The 14,693-nt window shown below is 40.7% G+C and overlaps 1 protein-coding gene and 1 non-coding gene across 3 annotated transcripts in view; one reads left to right on the forward strand and one right to left on the reverse strand.

The window, feature by feature from the left end:
- Positions 1-14,693, reverse strand: part of LAMA3 (laminin subunit alpha 3) — a 246,698-nt gene that overhangs the window by 52,329 nt on the left and 179,676 nt on the right. For both annotated transcript variants that reach the window (XM_061130933.1, XM_061130935.1), the window contains 6 exons: positions 10,694-10,800; positions 7,228-7,278; positions 5,659-5,810; positions 1,778-1,888; positions 1,559-1,670; positions 1,185-1,352 (listed from right to left, as the gene is read on the reverse strand). In XM_061130933.1, coding sequence (XP_060986916.1) covers positions 1,185-1,352; positions 1,559-1,670; positions 1,778-1,888; positions 5,659-5,810; positions 7,228-7,278; positions 10,694-10,800 — 701 coding nt within the window. The remainder of the gene's footprint in view (positions 1-1,184; positions 1,353-1,558; positions 1,671-1,777; positions 1,889-5,658; positions 5,811-7,227; positions 7,279-10,693; positions 10,801-14,693) is intronic.
- On the forward strand, positions 211-315 carry LOC133047881 (small nucleolar RNA U13). Its single transcript, XR_009690888.1, has one exon. It is a non-coding gene; the product is annotated as a small nucleolar RNA U13 (small nucleolar RNA).

Raw genomic sequence — 14,693 nt, forward strand, 5'->3', positions numbered from 1 at the left:
ACTCCAGAATGAAGCTCAGTATGTGGAAAAATATAGGCCTATTATTTTTAAAGTTTTGAGTTAATGTGGCATTTTCCTTAATCCAAATCTTTAGATATATTCCCTTAATTTCTAATACATCTATTTTTTTTTGGTAGTAGTAATGCAAATATCAATGTATGATTCAAAACCCCAATGGTGATGAGGGGACTATTAAAAATGATATAATGGATCCTTTTGTAGTTCATGAGCGTGGTGATTGGGTGTTCATGCTGCTGCATGACATGTGCCTCCCTGCAAACCTTGTTACGACACCAGCACATTACCCGTCTGACGTGAAAGAAAAAAAAAAATGATATAATGAGAAGCAGTAGAGCTTAAAGAAAAATGAAAATGCAGTTAAAAACAAAATAGAGGTGCCAGTGTCTAATATCTAAGCAGAAGAAACTATTTTTTTGCATGATAGTAAGATATTCTATTCTATGGATAAAGATGTGGTGTGTATATGTATATATACATGTATAATATACAGTGGAATATTATTCAGCCATTAAAAAGAATGAAATAAAGCCATTTGCAGCAACTTGGATAGACATAGAGATTATCAAAGTAAGCAAAGAAAGCCAGAAAGAGAAAGACAAATACTATATGATATCACATACATGTGGATTCTAAATCTAAATTTGTGATATGTTCACAAATGAACATATCTACAAAACAGAAACAGACTCATAGACATGGAGAACAGACTTGTGGTTGCCAAGTAGGAGGGGGTGGGGGAGGGAGGAATTGGGAGTTTGGGGTCAGTAGCTGCAAACTATTATATATGGGATGGATAAACAAGGTCCTACTGAATAGCACAGAGAGCTGCATTCAATACCCTGTGATAAATCATAATGGAAAAGAATATGGAAAAACATTTCTATATATATATATGTATATGTGTGTACACATGCATAACTGAATCACTGCTGAAATTAACACATTGTAAATCAACTATAATAAACTTTTTTAAAAAAAAAAGATGTTCTATTCCACAACCTCTCAGTAGCCTGGAAAGGCCACCCATTTGTACCATGTGATACTCTACTAGTACTAGAGGCTGAAATGGTGACCCCTCCCCCAACCTGGCATGGTGTTCTCTGCACCCTGTATGTCAAGCCAATCAGAGCAGACTGAATGCACGCATTTGGAAGGGTCCTTACACTGCTGAGCCTCTCTTCTTTCAGCTTCAGCCTCCCTCAGCTGCTTCCCGAAGTTGCGGGTCCTCATTTCCCTCATCATGTGCCCAGCTTCAGCCAGCTCTCTGGAAAAATCACCTGAAGGCACCCTGTTTCCATCTTCCTCCGTCCCAGATACCTGCTTCACGAGAGCTGGAAAACATCAAGCTGTTTATTAAACTGGGAATTCTGGACTCCAGGAGACTACTAAGAAAAGAGGCAGAGACTTTTATAGAGGGCTCATATTGGTTTTTCAGTATCTCTATAGGCTCTTTTTCATAATGCTGAACTCTTTCTTTGTACAACAAAGGCTAAAGTAGTACAAAAGATACTTAATTGGGCTGAGTAACTCTTCTTACTGTGTACATTCCGGATGACATTTTTAATCTTCGAGTCCAGCTCTTTTGTACTTTGGGTTGTCCGATCAATGTCATTATAGAATGCTTGTGCTTTTCTGGAATTTATTTGAACCTATATGAAGAGTAAATTGATGAGCAACAAATTAAGTTATTGGGGGGGGGGGAAACTAGCAATATTTTGAAGCAAAAAAAGTTAATGCTATTGACCTAATGTATTACCTTTTCTTGCAAAGTTTCAAATTCATGATTCAAGTTACTCAGTTCTTTTTCCAGACCATCCATTTTTGATTTATGATTTGAAATGGTGGGACGGTAGCTGAACAGCTGGTTCTGAAAGTAAAATACAAAGTTAATCACAGTCTAGAGTAGAAATTTGGAGTAAGTCTTATCAACTTGGTAAACCTGGTGATGATATGAAAAGATTCATTGAGTAAGACCAATGGTGGTCCTTAGGAAAAAATATGGTTCTTTGAAATAGGCTTTATGAAGAATCTACGTTCTGATGTTGTGATCTGGTTCTAAAATAAAGTAGGAAAATTTAAAGACATGAAGAAACAAGATACTTTACTTGAATTAATGACCTAACCTTAAAGAAATGAGGGCGATGTCACTTACTTGATGTATTAATTTTTAGATTCTATAATAATGTCAATTTTTTAAACTTATATTTTACTTGATTATGCTAAAAACAAGTGTCTATGGCTACTCTGTTGAAAGAATCTATAAATTCAAAGAATTATACAGCAAGAGAAAAACTCAGAGCTCATTAAATTGAATTAAATTGAATATCCTCATTTAATAGGAAAAAAAGGAGAAAATAGAAACCTAAAAAAGTTGGGTGATTTGTCCATGCCATGGAAGTATACATGATCAGTGATTGCTTCAAGACCAAAATCCAGGTCCCCTTCCTCTTTTGGGTACTGAATGGCAACATTATTTTTAGAGGGGACACTGCTGCATACAGGTTTCCCTGGTGGCTCAGACAGTAAAGAATCTGCTTACAATACAGGAGACCCAGGTTCGATTCCTGGGTTGGGAAGATCCCCTGGAGAAGGAAATGGCTGGCTACCCACTCCAGAATTTTGGCCTAGAAAATCCCATGGACAGAGGAGCCTGGTGGGCTACAGTCCACGGGGTCACAAATAGTCAGACATGACTTAGTGACTAACAGTATTACTATTGCTGCGTATAATATCTAGAGTAGCAATTACTTTCAATTTTGGTTTTTTGTTTTTTTTTTAAGTTTGAACTTTTTCAATGTATGCGCTTAGCATACAGAATCTTAGTTCCCCAACCAGGGATCGAACCTGCACTGGAAAGCACAGTGTCTCAACCACTGGACTGCCAAGGAAATTCCTCAATTTTTTGGAAAAAAATGTGTTAATATCTTGAAAGTTTTTACAAGAAAAAGCAATATTACTATCTCTACTTGCATATAAGAGCCAGTGTTGGGTAAAAGAACACAGGCTTTTCAGCTGAGGTCCAAACCCTAGGTCCACCACTTCATAGATAAGCCCATTGGGCCTTATCTCCTTCATCTGTCTATCAGGGGCTGTAATATTAAGCTGCTGGGTTCTTTGTGGTGGAAAGTGGGCTAATGTATTATAAAATGTCATGTATACCCAGAACCATTCAAAAAAGTTGGTTGCTTTGTCAAACATATTCCTATTCAGTTTCCAGTGTTTCTGTGATATTGCAAGAAGATGGTTCTATTTTAATTGTGCTGCAGAAAAATGAAGCACATGGTTGCAGGTCAGAACACCTGGATAAGAGGTATAGTGGGTGAACATGCTCTTTAGAATTTCCTCTTGGTGTGAATTCTTCTAGAACCACCACATACTAGCTGTGTGATTGTAGGCAAGTTACTTGGCTTTTACATACCTGTAAAAAATGGCACTATTTTCTCCACAAGATGCTGTGACATTTAAGGAAAGCACTTAGCAAAGCACCCTGGGCACAGGATGGACATATGTTCGTTCCCTTCCCTTCCTTGAAAAAGTGCAAGACTACATTGACGACATCAGTCGCTAAAGTGCCTTTTTTTCCCCCTCTGAACACACAAAGGCTTTCGCCCTCTCCTCTCCGTATTAAGCCTCCTAACCATGCACTAAAATTACCCTAATGGGATGGAAAAGAGCCATTTTTTCTAGCACTATTTATTTTTGCCGTATGTACTCAACCACAGCCACTAATGGTTTCGAAGCAGCCTTCATTCCAAAAGCCCTTAATTTAACTTTCCCTACTAGCTTAGTGTCCATCTCACCTACTGAATTTTTTTTACTTTTGAGTAGATTTTTAAATTTTTCTGTGATTTTTTAATTAGATCTTCTCACATTTACCTCTTCTTGTTTGGTTTCTTGTGTTTTAAAAGTTTTTCTAATTTCTTGTTTCTTTCATTGGATGTTACCCTGTAAAGTAGTTTTCAGATTGTCCTGTGATTTCTGTTTTTGCTAAAGGGACTCATCACATGACTGCTGCTTCTGCTGCATGTCTTTCTTATTATCTTTCACAGTGTTTGCAGACTCATTCTGAGAGGGAGGTTTCCTCTTCTCTCTGCACTCTCTTGTGTCCTGTCTGGTGATCTTAGGGTCATCATCACTCCCGCCCCAGGCACCCCCAGTCCAGGACCAGGTCTTATATTGGCAGCTTAGGACTTGCACACTATGGTGATGCTGAGAATGTCACATTGCAACACAGATCCTGGTCTGTGAGTCTTGTCTACATCCTGGCTATAAGGTTGTAGCTTTCCTAGTTCTCATACAATTGTTGCCTAACAATGGGAACTGGGCAGTTTCAACTTTGTTTCTTCAGCCTTCATTTGTAGGCAGAAAAGCCCCCATTCCCCCCAGCCAGGAAGCCCGACTCCAGCCCATGGGGCACTTTCAGCCCTAATACTTCTCAGGATACCCTCTTGGCTACCTTCTTTCCAAGTGTACATAAAACATTCTCCAAGATGACCATGTTCTGAGCTATGAAACAGGTATCAACATACTTAAAGAGAGCTGGAATCATAAAGCATTTTCTCTGATCCCAACAGAGTTAAACTAGAAATCGATAATAGAGTTAACTGGAAAATCTTCGGTTTGGAAGTTAAACAATATAGTTCTAAATAACTTAGGGATCAAAGAAATGTCACAAGGGAAATCAGAAAATCTTCTGAATTGAATGAAAATGGAAACTGACACTTAAAAATGTGTGGGATACAGCTAAGGTACTGCTTAGGGGAAAACTTACAGCATTAAATGCTTATATTAAGAAATGTTTTGGATCAGAAAACAAGCTTTTATCTTAAGAAACTAGAAAATGAATAGCAAACTAAACCCAAAGCAAGCAGAAGGAAGAAAAGATATGGATAAGAACAGAAATCAATGAAACTGAAAACTGAAAAACAACAGAAATCAATGAAATAAAAAGATCAATAACACTGATAAACCTCTAGCCAGACTAATAAAAAAAGAGATAAGACACAAATGACCAATAACCAGAATGAATGAGAAAGTATCACTACAGATTTTGCAGCTATCAGAAGGATAATAAGGAAAAATTATAAACAATTATATGTCAATATATTTGGTATTAATAATTTAGGTGAAATGAAAAAATCATTTGAAAGGCACACATTACCAAATATCACTCAAAAAGAAATAAATAATCCCAACTGTCCAATACCTATTTTTAATTGATCTTGTTGTTAAATTAAAAAAAAAAATTTAACAAAGAAAACTCCAGGCCCACATGGCTTCACTGGAAAATTCCACCAAACATTTAAAAAAGAATTAATGACAAGTTTACCAAAGTTTGAGTTTGAATCTTCTGAACACAAGACACTGAGATAAAGACTATGAGAAAAATGAGACCAGAAACATTCAGTATGTAAGGAATGTTCACTTATAAGTGTCAGTTTTCTGTGTTCACTGTACTTTTCACCAGTAGAAATCTAATCTTCATTTAGAGCAGAGGAAGGACAGCTGCCCTGAACATTAAGTGCAGTCAAGCTCCCCACCCCTCCCTGCATGAGGAGTATTCATTCACGCAGCATCTGTGAATCCACTGAGTAACTGCTCTGGGCCAGGCATCGTGTGGGACCTAGGGGTACTTACCCTCAAGTCCTTGGTCTGGGTCTCCAAGCGCCTTATCTGCTCCAGGGTCCCTGCGCTGACACTCAGGCCCTGCAGCTGAGACTTGACCAGGCGCAGCTCGTCGTCCATGGTGGCCAGGTCGTTCAAGAGCGTCATCACACAGCTGTCACAATCTGTGGGGCCACAATCAGAGGCACACGTGCTGCTGGCTGGAGCCACAGGAATGCAGACCAAGCCCCAGGGCTGCAGAGCAGCCGGTTAATACACACATAGCCCATCACAGGCAGAAATCACCATCCGGGGCTTCTCAGAGAAGAATGCAATTCTGAAAAAGGGAGATCTCTAGATGGGAGCATTTTACAAAGAAATGGTGTAGTGGGGAGAATGAGTGATGGTGGTCAAAAGGTACAAACGTCCAGTTATAGAGAAAAACAAATATTGTATATTAACACATATATGTGGAATCTAGAAAAATGGTACAGATGAACCTATTTCCAAGGCAGGTATAGAGATGCAGATGTAGAGAATGGACATGTGGACAAAGACGGGGAAGGGGAGAGAGGGATGAATTGGCCAAGCAGCACTGACATATATACACCATCATGTGCAAAGTAGCCAGTTACTGGGAACCTGCTGGATAGTGAAGGGGGCTTGGCTCCGTGCTCTGTGATGACCTGGAGGGATGGATGGGATGAGGGCAGGAGGGAGGCTCAAGGCAGAGGGGATACAAGTATATATATGTAACTGATTCACTTCACTGTACAGCAGAAACTAACACAATATTGGAAAGCAACTACACTAAAAGAAAAACATTGTAAAAAATAAAAAAGAGAGAAGTAACTTAGCATGTAAAATGTACAGAATGATGACTATAGTTAAGGACACTCTATTACATATTTGAACGTCACCAAAAAAGTAGACCTTAAAAATTCTTAGTGCATAAAAGAAAATCTGTAACTGTGTGAGTTGATGGATGTTAACTAACTATGGCGGTCATTTCACAACCTATACACATATCATATCATTATGTTGTAGACTTTAATACAATGTTGCATGTCAACTATATATCAATACAACTGGGCAAATAAACGGTGAACCTATGCAACTTGTCGCTTATTTTGTAAATGGGAAAAGGAATAATAAATAGTTTTTACTTATTGAGTGCTTGCAGGAATCATGATAAGGGATTCATAAGCATTTTTCCAACAACTATATGAGGTTAGTATAGTTACTATCAACCTCAGTTTCACCATTGTACAAATGATGAAACTTGAAGAAGCAAGGTCACTGGCACGAGATCATACAGATATTAGTTGGCAGAGACTGGATTTGACCCTAAGTAGCCCTGCTGGAGGAGGGCATAGCAACCCACTCCAGTATTCTTGACTGGAGAATCCCATGGACAGAAGAGCCTAGCGGGCTACAGCCCATGGGTTTGCACAGAGTCGGAGATGACTGAGGCGACTTAGCACACACGCAGCCCTCCTTCCACCTCCTCCCATCAGTGCTTTCCCATGTCACAGTCTGGGGTTCACAGATCTGAAGCTGAACCCCACAACCTGGAAAGGAGGGGGCACTTTCTTTACTCACCGTCACATTCTTCTCCGGGACCACCATCTTTGGGTTCCTGGTTTATGCAGTCTGAAATGAGGTGTAAACAAAGAAGACAGTGCTACAAAACTTACTCTTCATGCACTTTTTAACTTGGCTTTTAGGAAAGCTAGTTTCAGAAAATTTCAGTCACCCAACTACCCAGTATGGCCAGCTCTTCCCTTCTCCCTCCTTCCCTAGGGCCACTGTTTTGAGAGCTGTCTTGGATCCCAGCAGTCTGGCTGCAGGAATGTCTCTTGTGGCCTCTCTGATGATATATTGTTTCTTCTCTCCAAAGGGTCATGCCATTCTTATGAAGTTAACACTCCAAGTTGTTACTGTTGCCTTCATTCGGTGGCCTCTTATACAACTGCTGATGTCTCTTCCAATATCATTTGAGAACATTCAATAAACACTCACTGAGTGCCTCTGAGCACTCCCTAAGTCCCATGGCCCTGTGCTAGGGGCAGAATACAAAGATAGAAGACAAAATCTCTGCTGTCCTATAGGTGCAGGTTCAATCTCTGGTCAGAGAACTAATGCTCCTTAATGGTCAGGGAAGGTAACGGTCCTGCAGGGGAGGTAGACACATTTCACGACAGTGTGGCAGGTGCTGTAAGGGAGATATCCACACACAGTGGACTAGCTCCACCAATTACCTTGTGTATATGCTGAATCTTGAGGTTCTCAGCTACAGACAGGAAAGCCTAACGGTCATCCTCAGACATTCTTCACCCCACTACCTTCTACTCCTTTCCCCATACCATGCATACTGAAATGTCCTCTCATTTCCCTCTGAAAAACCTTCTAACTTCATCAAAGGAAAACTCTAAACTTGAAACTTTCTTAGACATGCAACAAGGAGACTGTCAGGTGTGTTCTCAACAGCAGGTAATACTCTACACTTCGTCTGTATACACATATGTTTTAAACCATGTTTGCTTTTCATCATAAAAAAATACATAAGTTTACTATGGAAAATTTGGAAAGACCAGAAAAATGAAACAAAACATTGTCCTTGATCCTGCCACTCAAAGACAATCAATGTGTCCCCAGTGTATATTTGCGTACATTTTAATTTATTATATGTAATCATAGGTTTCTTTTACTCAACCTTTTTAAAAAACCCTTTTATTCACTCTTACATGTATATATAAGAAGGACTGATGCTGAAAGGACACTGGTAGGACTGATGCTGAAGCTGAAGCGCCAGTATTTTGGTCATCTGATGTGAACAAAAGACTCATTGGAAAAGTCTCTGATGCTGGGAAAGATTGAAGACAGAAGGAGAAGAGGGCGTCAGAGGATGAGGTGGCTGGATGGCATCACTGGATGAACATGAACGTGAACTTGGGCAAACTCTGGGAGATGGTGAGGGACAGGGAGGCCTGGCATGCTGAAGTCCATGGGGTCACAAAGAGTTGGACAGGGCTGGCTGACTGAACAACAACAATATATACATATAGCTGTGTCACCTTTATTTCCTCAATTAGACCACGAACTCCTTACAGGCAGGAAACAAGGTTTCCTTTCCTTCACAAACTTCTGCAAACACAGCACCTTGGACCGTCTATGGGGAACTTGACTTATGAGGAGGACTGATTTATCAGTGCAATTTTCTCAACAAGTTTGAGTTTGACCACCAAAGAATCTGTCTGTTACTAGGTAGGAAAAAAAAAAAAAAAAAGAATGAATGAAAGAAAAGCGGGGGAGGAGATCCCACAAGGACAAATGTGTCTCAGATGTGAGGATTTTATTCCATTCGAGGAACAAATAGTTACCATCCTCATTTCAGGTTGCTTATTTTTGTTATTAGAGTAGGGACAAGGAGGCTTGAAAAGGCATCCATCTCACAGTATGAAGTGTCCGATGTTGAAACTTCTCCTGAACACCTCCAAGGACCTCCAGGGACAGTAGAACTCATTTCCTTTTAAGCCAGTCCTTTTCATCTTTTAACATCTGACACTTCCTATTCGGAATGATTTACGATAGGCCTCCCTCTAGCTTCCACTCCTGGAAGCGAGTTCCAGCCCTTGTCACATAGAACGACCCACCCTTCTCCCACACATGCCCCTTTCAGATCTGTCCTTTCCAAGTCTACTCTCCACTGTCCTCTCCACAGGGCTACAAGTCCCTTCACAGTTTCACCTTCTTTCTGAACAAACTGAAGCGTGTCTATTGCTTTGTGAAGACAACCCCACCCCCCAACACGGACCTGCATGGCAGCGGACCAAGGAACAGTAAGCCACCTGGTTTTGGACACCAGAACTCAGCGGAGATAGTACGAGACGTCTAAGGGGCCATGTCACTCTCTTGATTCATACCAAACTCACCACTAACTGAAACCTTAGCCATGACTCACTTATCACTACAGGACTGACCACATGCAAGCCTCAACATAATTTTGTCTGGTTAGAACTGGCCCCTCACTCCAGGCTGTTGAGGACCTATTTTATTCTAAATGTGTCATAGGAGGTGTTTTCTGGCTCCTCCAACTTGGTGTCATCTGATAACTGAGTGGGCAGGCCTTCTATATTTCCATTCAGGTCAACGATGTTGAACAAGAGGGAGCTCAGATGAAGCCCCAAAACGTGACAACAGGCACCTCATTCTAGACTGACAAGGAGCCATTTGCTCTGCAGCCCTTTGGGAACAGTACTTGAGCAGATCTAATCCACGCATCCAGGGCGTAGTTCTTTACCTTGTCTATAAGATGAGAGATTTTATCTAAGGATTTGGTACTGTACTATATCAATGGCGTTTTCCTGATAAATCCATTAATATCCTCCATTAGACAGAGGATGAGATGGTTGGATGCCATCACTGACACAACAGACATGAGTTTGAGCAAATTCCAGGAGACAGTGGACTGGGAAGCCTGGTGTGCTGCAGTTGGACACGACCTAGTGACTGAACGACAACAAATATTCTCCATCAAAGAAGGAAATGGAGACTCTTCCTTTTTTCCCCAGCTTCCTTTTTCTCCTACTCCATCTATACTAACTTCCAGTTAATGTCTTTTTCCTGGTAGGTAAAATCCATCTCAATTATACACTCACATTCTAGAACAGTTACTGCTTTAGGAGAAGAGCACTTTGAATTCTTCAGATACACATACAAAGGAAGCTGATGAGAGAATAACCTTATAATGGCAAAGAGAGACCTCACCAAAATCACTGAAATAGGGTCTAAAGTTATTTTGGCTATAATTAAAGAAGTTTTAAAAACAATTTACCAATAAATAAATAAATAAAATAAAAACCATTTACCTTAAAAAAAAAAACCTACTTGACATTATTCATCAAAGCTGTACTACCTAAGCATTCCCAGCTTTGTCAAAACAGGGGCACAATTTGTTATGTGTAGTTGTGTGTGTGCTTCCTGAAAAGGGCTGTTTGGCTTCTTTGCCTGCTATGATGTACCAGTTTGATAAAGGTAGGTTAACAGAGGTGTGAGTCGATCTTACCTCCGTTCAGGGGGTCACAACTGCCCAACTGGCCATTGCTGTTACAATTGCATGGCTGGCAGCTGCCTCCAAATTTCTGAGGATTTCCAAAATATCCAGGAGCACACCTACACAGAATACGGAAAAAGAGAAGAAACACCCAAAGAATGCATCATTTACTCCACCCAGTTTTCTCAACTTCCAGCTCCCTGTTTGGGATATCGTAACCCTATGGGAGAAAACACTGACATAGATTTGCATGAGTGAATGCATCTCAATAGAGATATCTGTGACTTGAATGGGAATGGTGAGTATGGGAGGCAGGCAGAGATTTCTCCCTTCCCCCTTGACATGCAGATGACATACCTACAGCCAAATGGCACATGAACAAAATGCAAACAGGAGACAGTAGTCTGACCGGTATGGAAATTAGGGATGGGTGAATTTTACGCAAGAGCTGAATTTCTGAAGATATCACATAATTACATACTGCTTAATTTACAGCTAATTTCCTCAAAGGTTTAAAAAAAAAAGGAAAATTCATATAGTTTCAATTTTTTGCATAAAGGGAGACTTTATTAACATTTCTTATTGTACTATTCCAACTCTGCATAATTCATATTTATTTATACTAATAACTGCAGTGAGGTACATAAGGGGCTTAAATAACTGAGCAATTACAGCTGCTACCTTGGCCCGAGGCTTTATTATTCTAGATGATTTAGTGATGAGAGGTCAGCTCCTTATTTATAAGTTAAAAGATCATATTTCCTTGATGGTGAGTTTCTACTTTTTTCAAACAATAAAATAAACCCATGTTAATGTTTCTGGAACAGGGAGGTAAATCAAAACATTTCTGTTCTTAGCAAAGTTCCACTTCCACTCTATTACCCGCCCCCCCAAAATTGTCATTAAGTTGGTATGTGTGTGTTGTCTTATCATCAACGGGATTGATAGAATCAAGGAAATAAGGCATTTGACTCTCTTCCCAAAATTTAGGGCTTCCTATGTGGTACTAGTGGTAAAGAATTCTGCCTGCCAATGCAGGAAATGTAGGAGACGAGGGTTCGATCCCAGGGGTGAAAAGATTCCCTGAGAAAGAAACGGCAACCCACTCCAGCATTCTTGTCTGGAGAATCCCACAGAGAGGAGCCTGGCAGGCTACAGTCTGTGGGGTCACAAAGAGTTGGACACGCCTGAAGCGACTGAGCATGCATGCAACCCAAATTTAAGCTTTGTACCAAAGAATTTCCAGGCAATTTAAATACTCTTTTCCAACAGATAAACTGGTGATATAGCGCAAAGGACACAGGTTTTGAGTCAGAAGATCTGCCTGCATGGATTCCTGCTTTCACCACCATGCATGTAATCTTGGGCTTATCTGAACCCCACATGCTTCCACTTATTCCTCTTATGAAAATCCAAGCTCCATGAGGATGTGATTTTGGGGGGCTGTTTTGCTCACTGAAACATCCTTAGCACCTGGGATAGTGCCTGGGCACATTTTAGGAATCAGATATAAATACAGATATAAATATTTGTATACAGATATAAATATATGATATAAATACATGCCAAATGAATGAATGAAAAATTGTACTAACCATATCTATTTTGGTGGATGGAAATAAGATAAAAGATAAAGCAGTAAAGAATCTAGTACAATGCCTGCATATAACAGACACTCAGTAAAAGGTAGCTACTACCATTTTAAGACATGATGAAAATATTCATATATTGGCGTGTATGTATAACTGGTATCATTTGGAATGACTACATTTCAGATAGTGGACAGGAAGCAGAAAACCCATGTATTCCCTAATTATCAGGAAGGTAACTAAGCTGAGGCGGCTTATCCAAGTCTACTAAGCAGGCTATCCTAATAATAGGGCTTTCCTTGAAGTGGCCAGCCCCATATTCTGCTTCCTAACCATGCTACGCAGAAGATCTCTGTTTAAAGTACTTTTTCTTCAGGTGTCTCACTTGTATGTAAACTTTCTATGTAAAAGATACATATTTACAAAATACCTTACTTAAAGTTACATAAATATTCCAGAAATTTTATTCTGCTTCTTCCTTAATCTTGCAAAGCAGAATAAAATTTCTGTAATATTTATGTAACTTTAAGTAAGGTAATTTGAAAAGACCCTGATGCTGGGAAAGATTGAGGGCAGAAGGAGAAGAGGACGATAGAGGATGAGATAGTTGGATGGCATCACCGACTCAATAGACATGGGTTTGGGTGGACTCTGGGAGTTGCTGATGGACACGGAGGCCTGGCGTACTGCGGTTCATGGGGTCGCAAAGAATCAGACATGACTGAGTGACTGAACTGAACTGAACTGGTGCCTTTCTTCTTATTTAGCCACAATAGTGGCTAAACACAATGGACTAAAGTAAAACTTCCTGATTTCATAGAAAACATTGGTAGAGCAAATGAAGAGCAGAGAGAGCTTCTGTCATCTGTGGTTCTGAACAGCTGAGGAAGAAACTTGTCTCAGAGCATGGCGTGGGGTGGGGGGGTGGGAGGGTTGGAATGTGAGCTGGGAACCCTTCCCTGCCCTCCCCCACCTCTGTCCGGCTCTCCTGCATACATCCTTTTCACTCCACACTGTGCTTGTATTTATCACTGCAGAGCTAACCACTAGTGGCTGACGATGCCTGGCAGCCTGGCACAGAGTGGGTGCTCAATAAATGTCTAACAAGTGAAAAAATTTGACATTAAAATGGCATTAAGCTGTAGAAGTTTTTTACACTTAAAGGCTGAGAAGCGAAAGAAAAGTTTTTAGTGATGGAAAAGTTTTGTTTCTTTTTTAAACAATACTTGCTTCCTTGATGTATGATCAAATGTAACAAACCTAAGCTGAGACTACTGTTAATTAACAATTTCCCTTTTCCAATCAGCTGCCTGCCAAATGGATGGCTCCTCTGGACTGGTGCTGTTTTCCACCTCACTGTTTGTGAAGAACTGTGCAGAGGATTAAATTAGGAAGCCTCTCCCAGATGGGAGCCCCATAGCTTTTAAATCACGGAGCCCGGAAGACCTGGCCTACTCCCCACTCTACCCATCTTTCCTGTCTCAGGGTGGCTGTCTTTTCCGTCCCTCCCCCTTCAGTTCCAGTGGGATGCCCTCCTGTTGCAGCCTGACTTAGCCCAGTTCCCTCTGTTTTAGGGCTTCCCTGGTGACTTAGGCTATAAAGAATTTGCCTGCAATACAGGACACCTGGGTTTGATCTCTGGGTTGGGAAGATCCCCTGGAGAAGGGAATGGCAACCTGCTCCAGTATTCTTACCTGGAGAATCCCATGGACAGAGGAGCCTGGTGGGCTACAGTTCATGGGGTCACAAAGAGTTGGACACGACTGAGTGATTAACACTTTCACTTTCTCTGTTTCAACAGCCCGTTTGTATGCCCATTCGCCACTAGACTGGAAAACCCTTGAGGGCAGAGTCTGTGCTCTGGTTGCTCATGTGTCTCTAATGCTCAGCACAGTGCCGGGCAGATACTAGGATCTCCATCCATTTTTCATTGAAGGAAAAATGACTAATAGATGTGAGACAAACGTGAGCTATGTTCCCCGTGCAGAAATGAAAAACAGAAGAAATTCAAATTGCTCCTTTTTACCATGGGATAGTGTCCAGACCCTCAGCTGATGCCCATAAAAAGGGTGTCCCCCCTTCCACCCGTGGCAGGTACCCTTGAGGCCCTTTGACTTGTTTACATTACTTCCCTGACCTGAGCTGTCTTCCAGCTCCATCTCCCAGCTCCACCGGGTTCTAGCCATCCCCTCAACCTACATAAGTCCCACCTTGTCCTTAAAATGTTTCAGATATCCCTAGTCCACAGTAGCCCCCCTTACGATGAAATCCAGTTGAATTGATTTTGTGTGTGTGTGGTTTTTTTTTAATTTGGTAAAACTCTTCTAAAGCTTTCCAGAAAAACAACATGCCAGAACAGTCCAGGAAAAAATTTAAATAAGGGTTATGAAGGGAACCTGGCTCAACCAAATAGTCAAAGTCAT

This window comes from Dama dama, chromosome 27 (assembly GCF_033118175.1).
Source record: "Dama dama isolate Ldn47 chromosome 27, ASM3311817v1, whole genome shotgun sequence".
Lineage (NCBI taxonomy): Eukaryota > Metazoa > Chordata > Mammalia > Artiodactyla > Cervidae > Dama > Dama dama.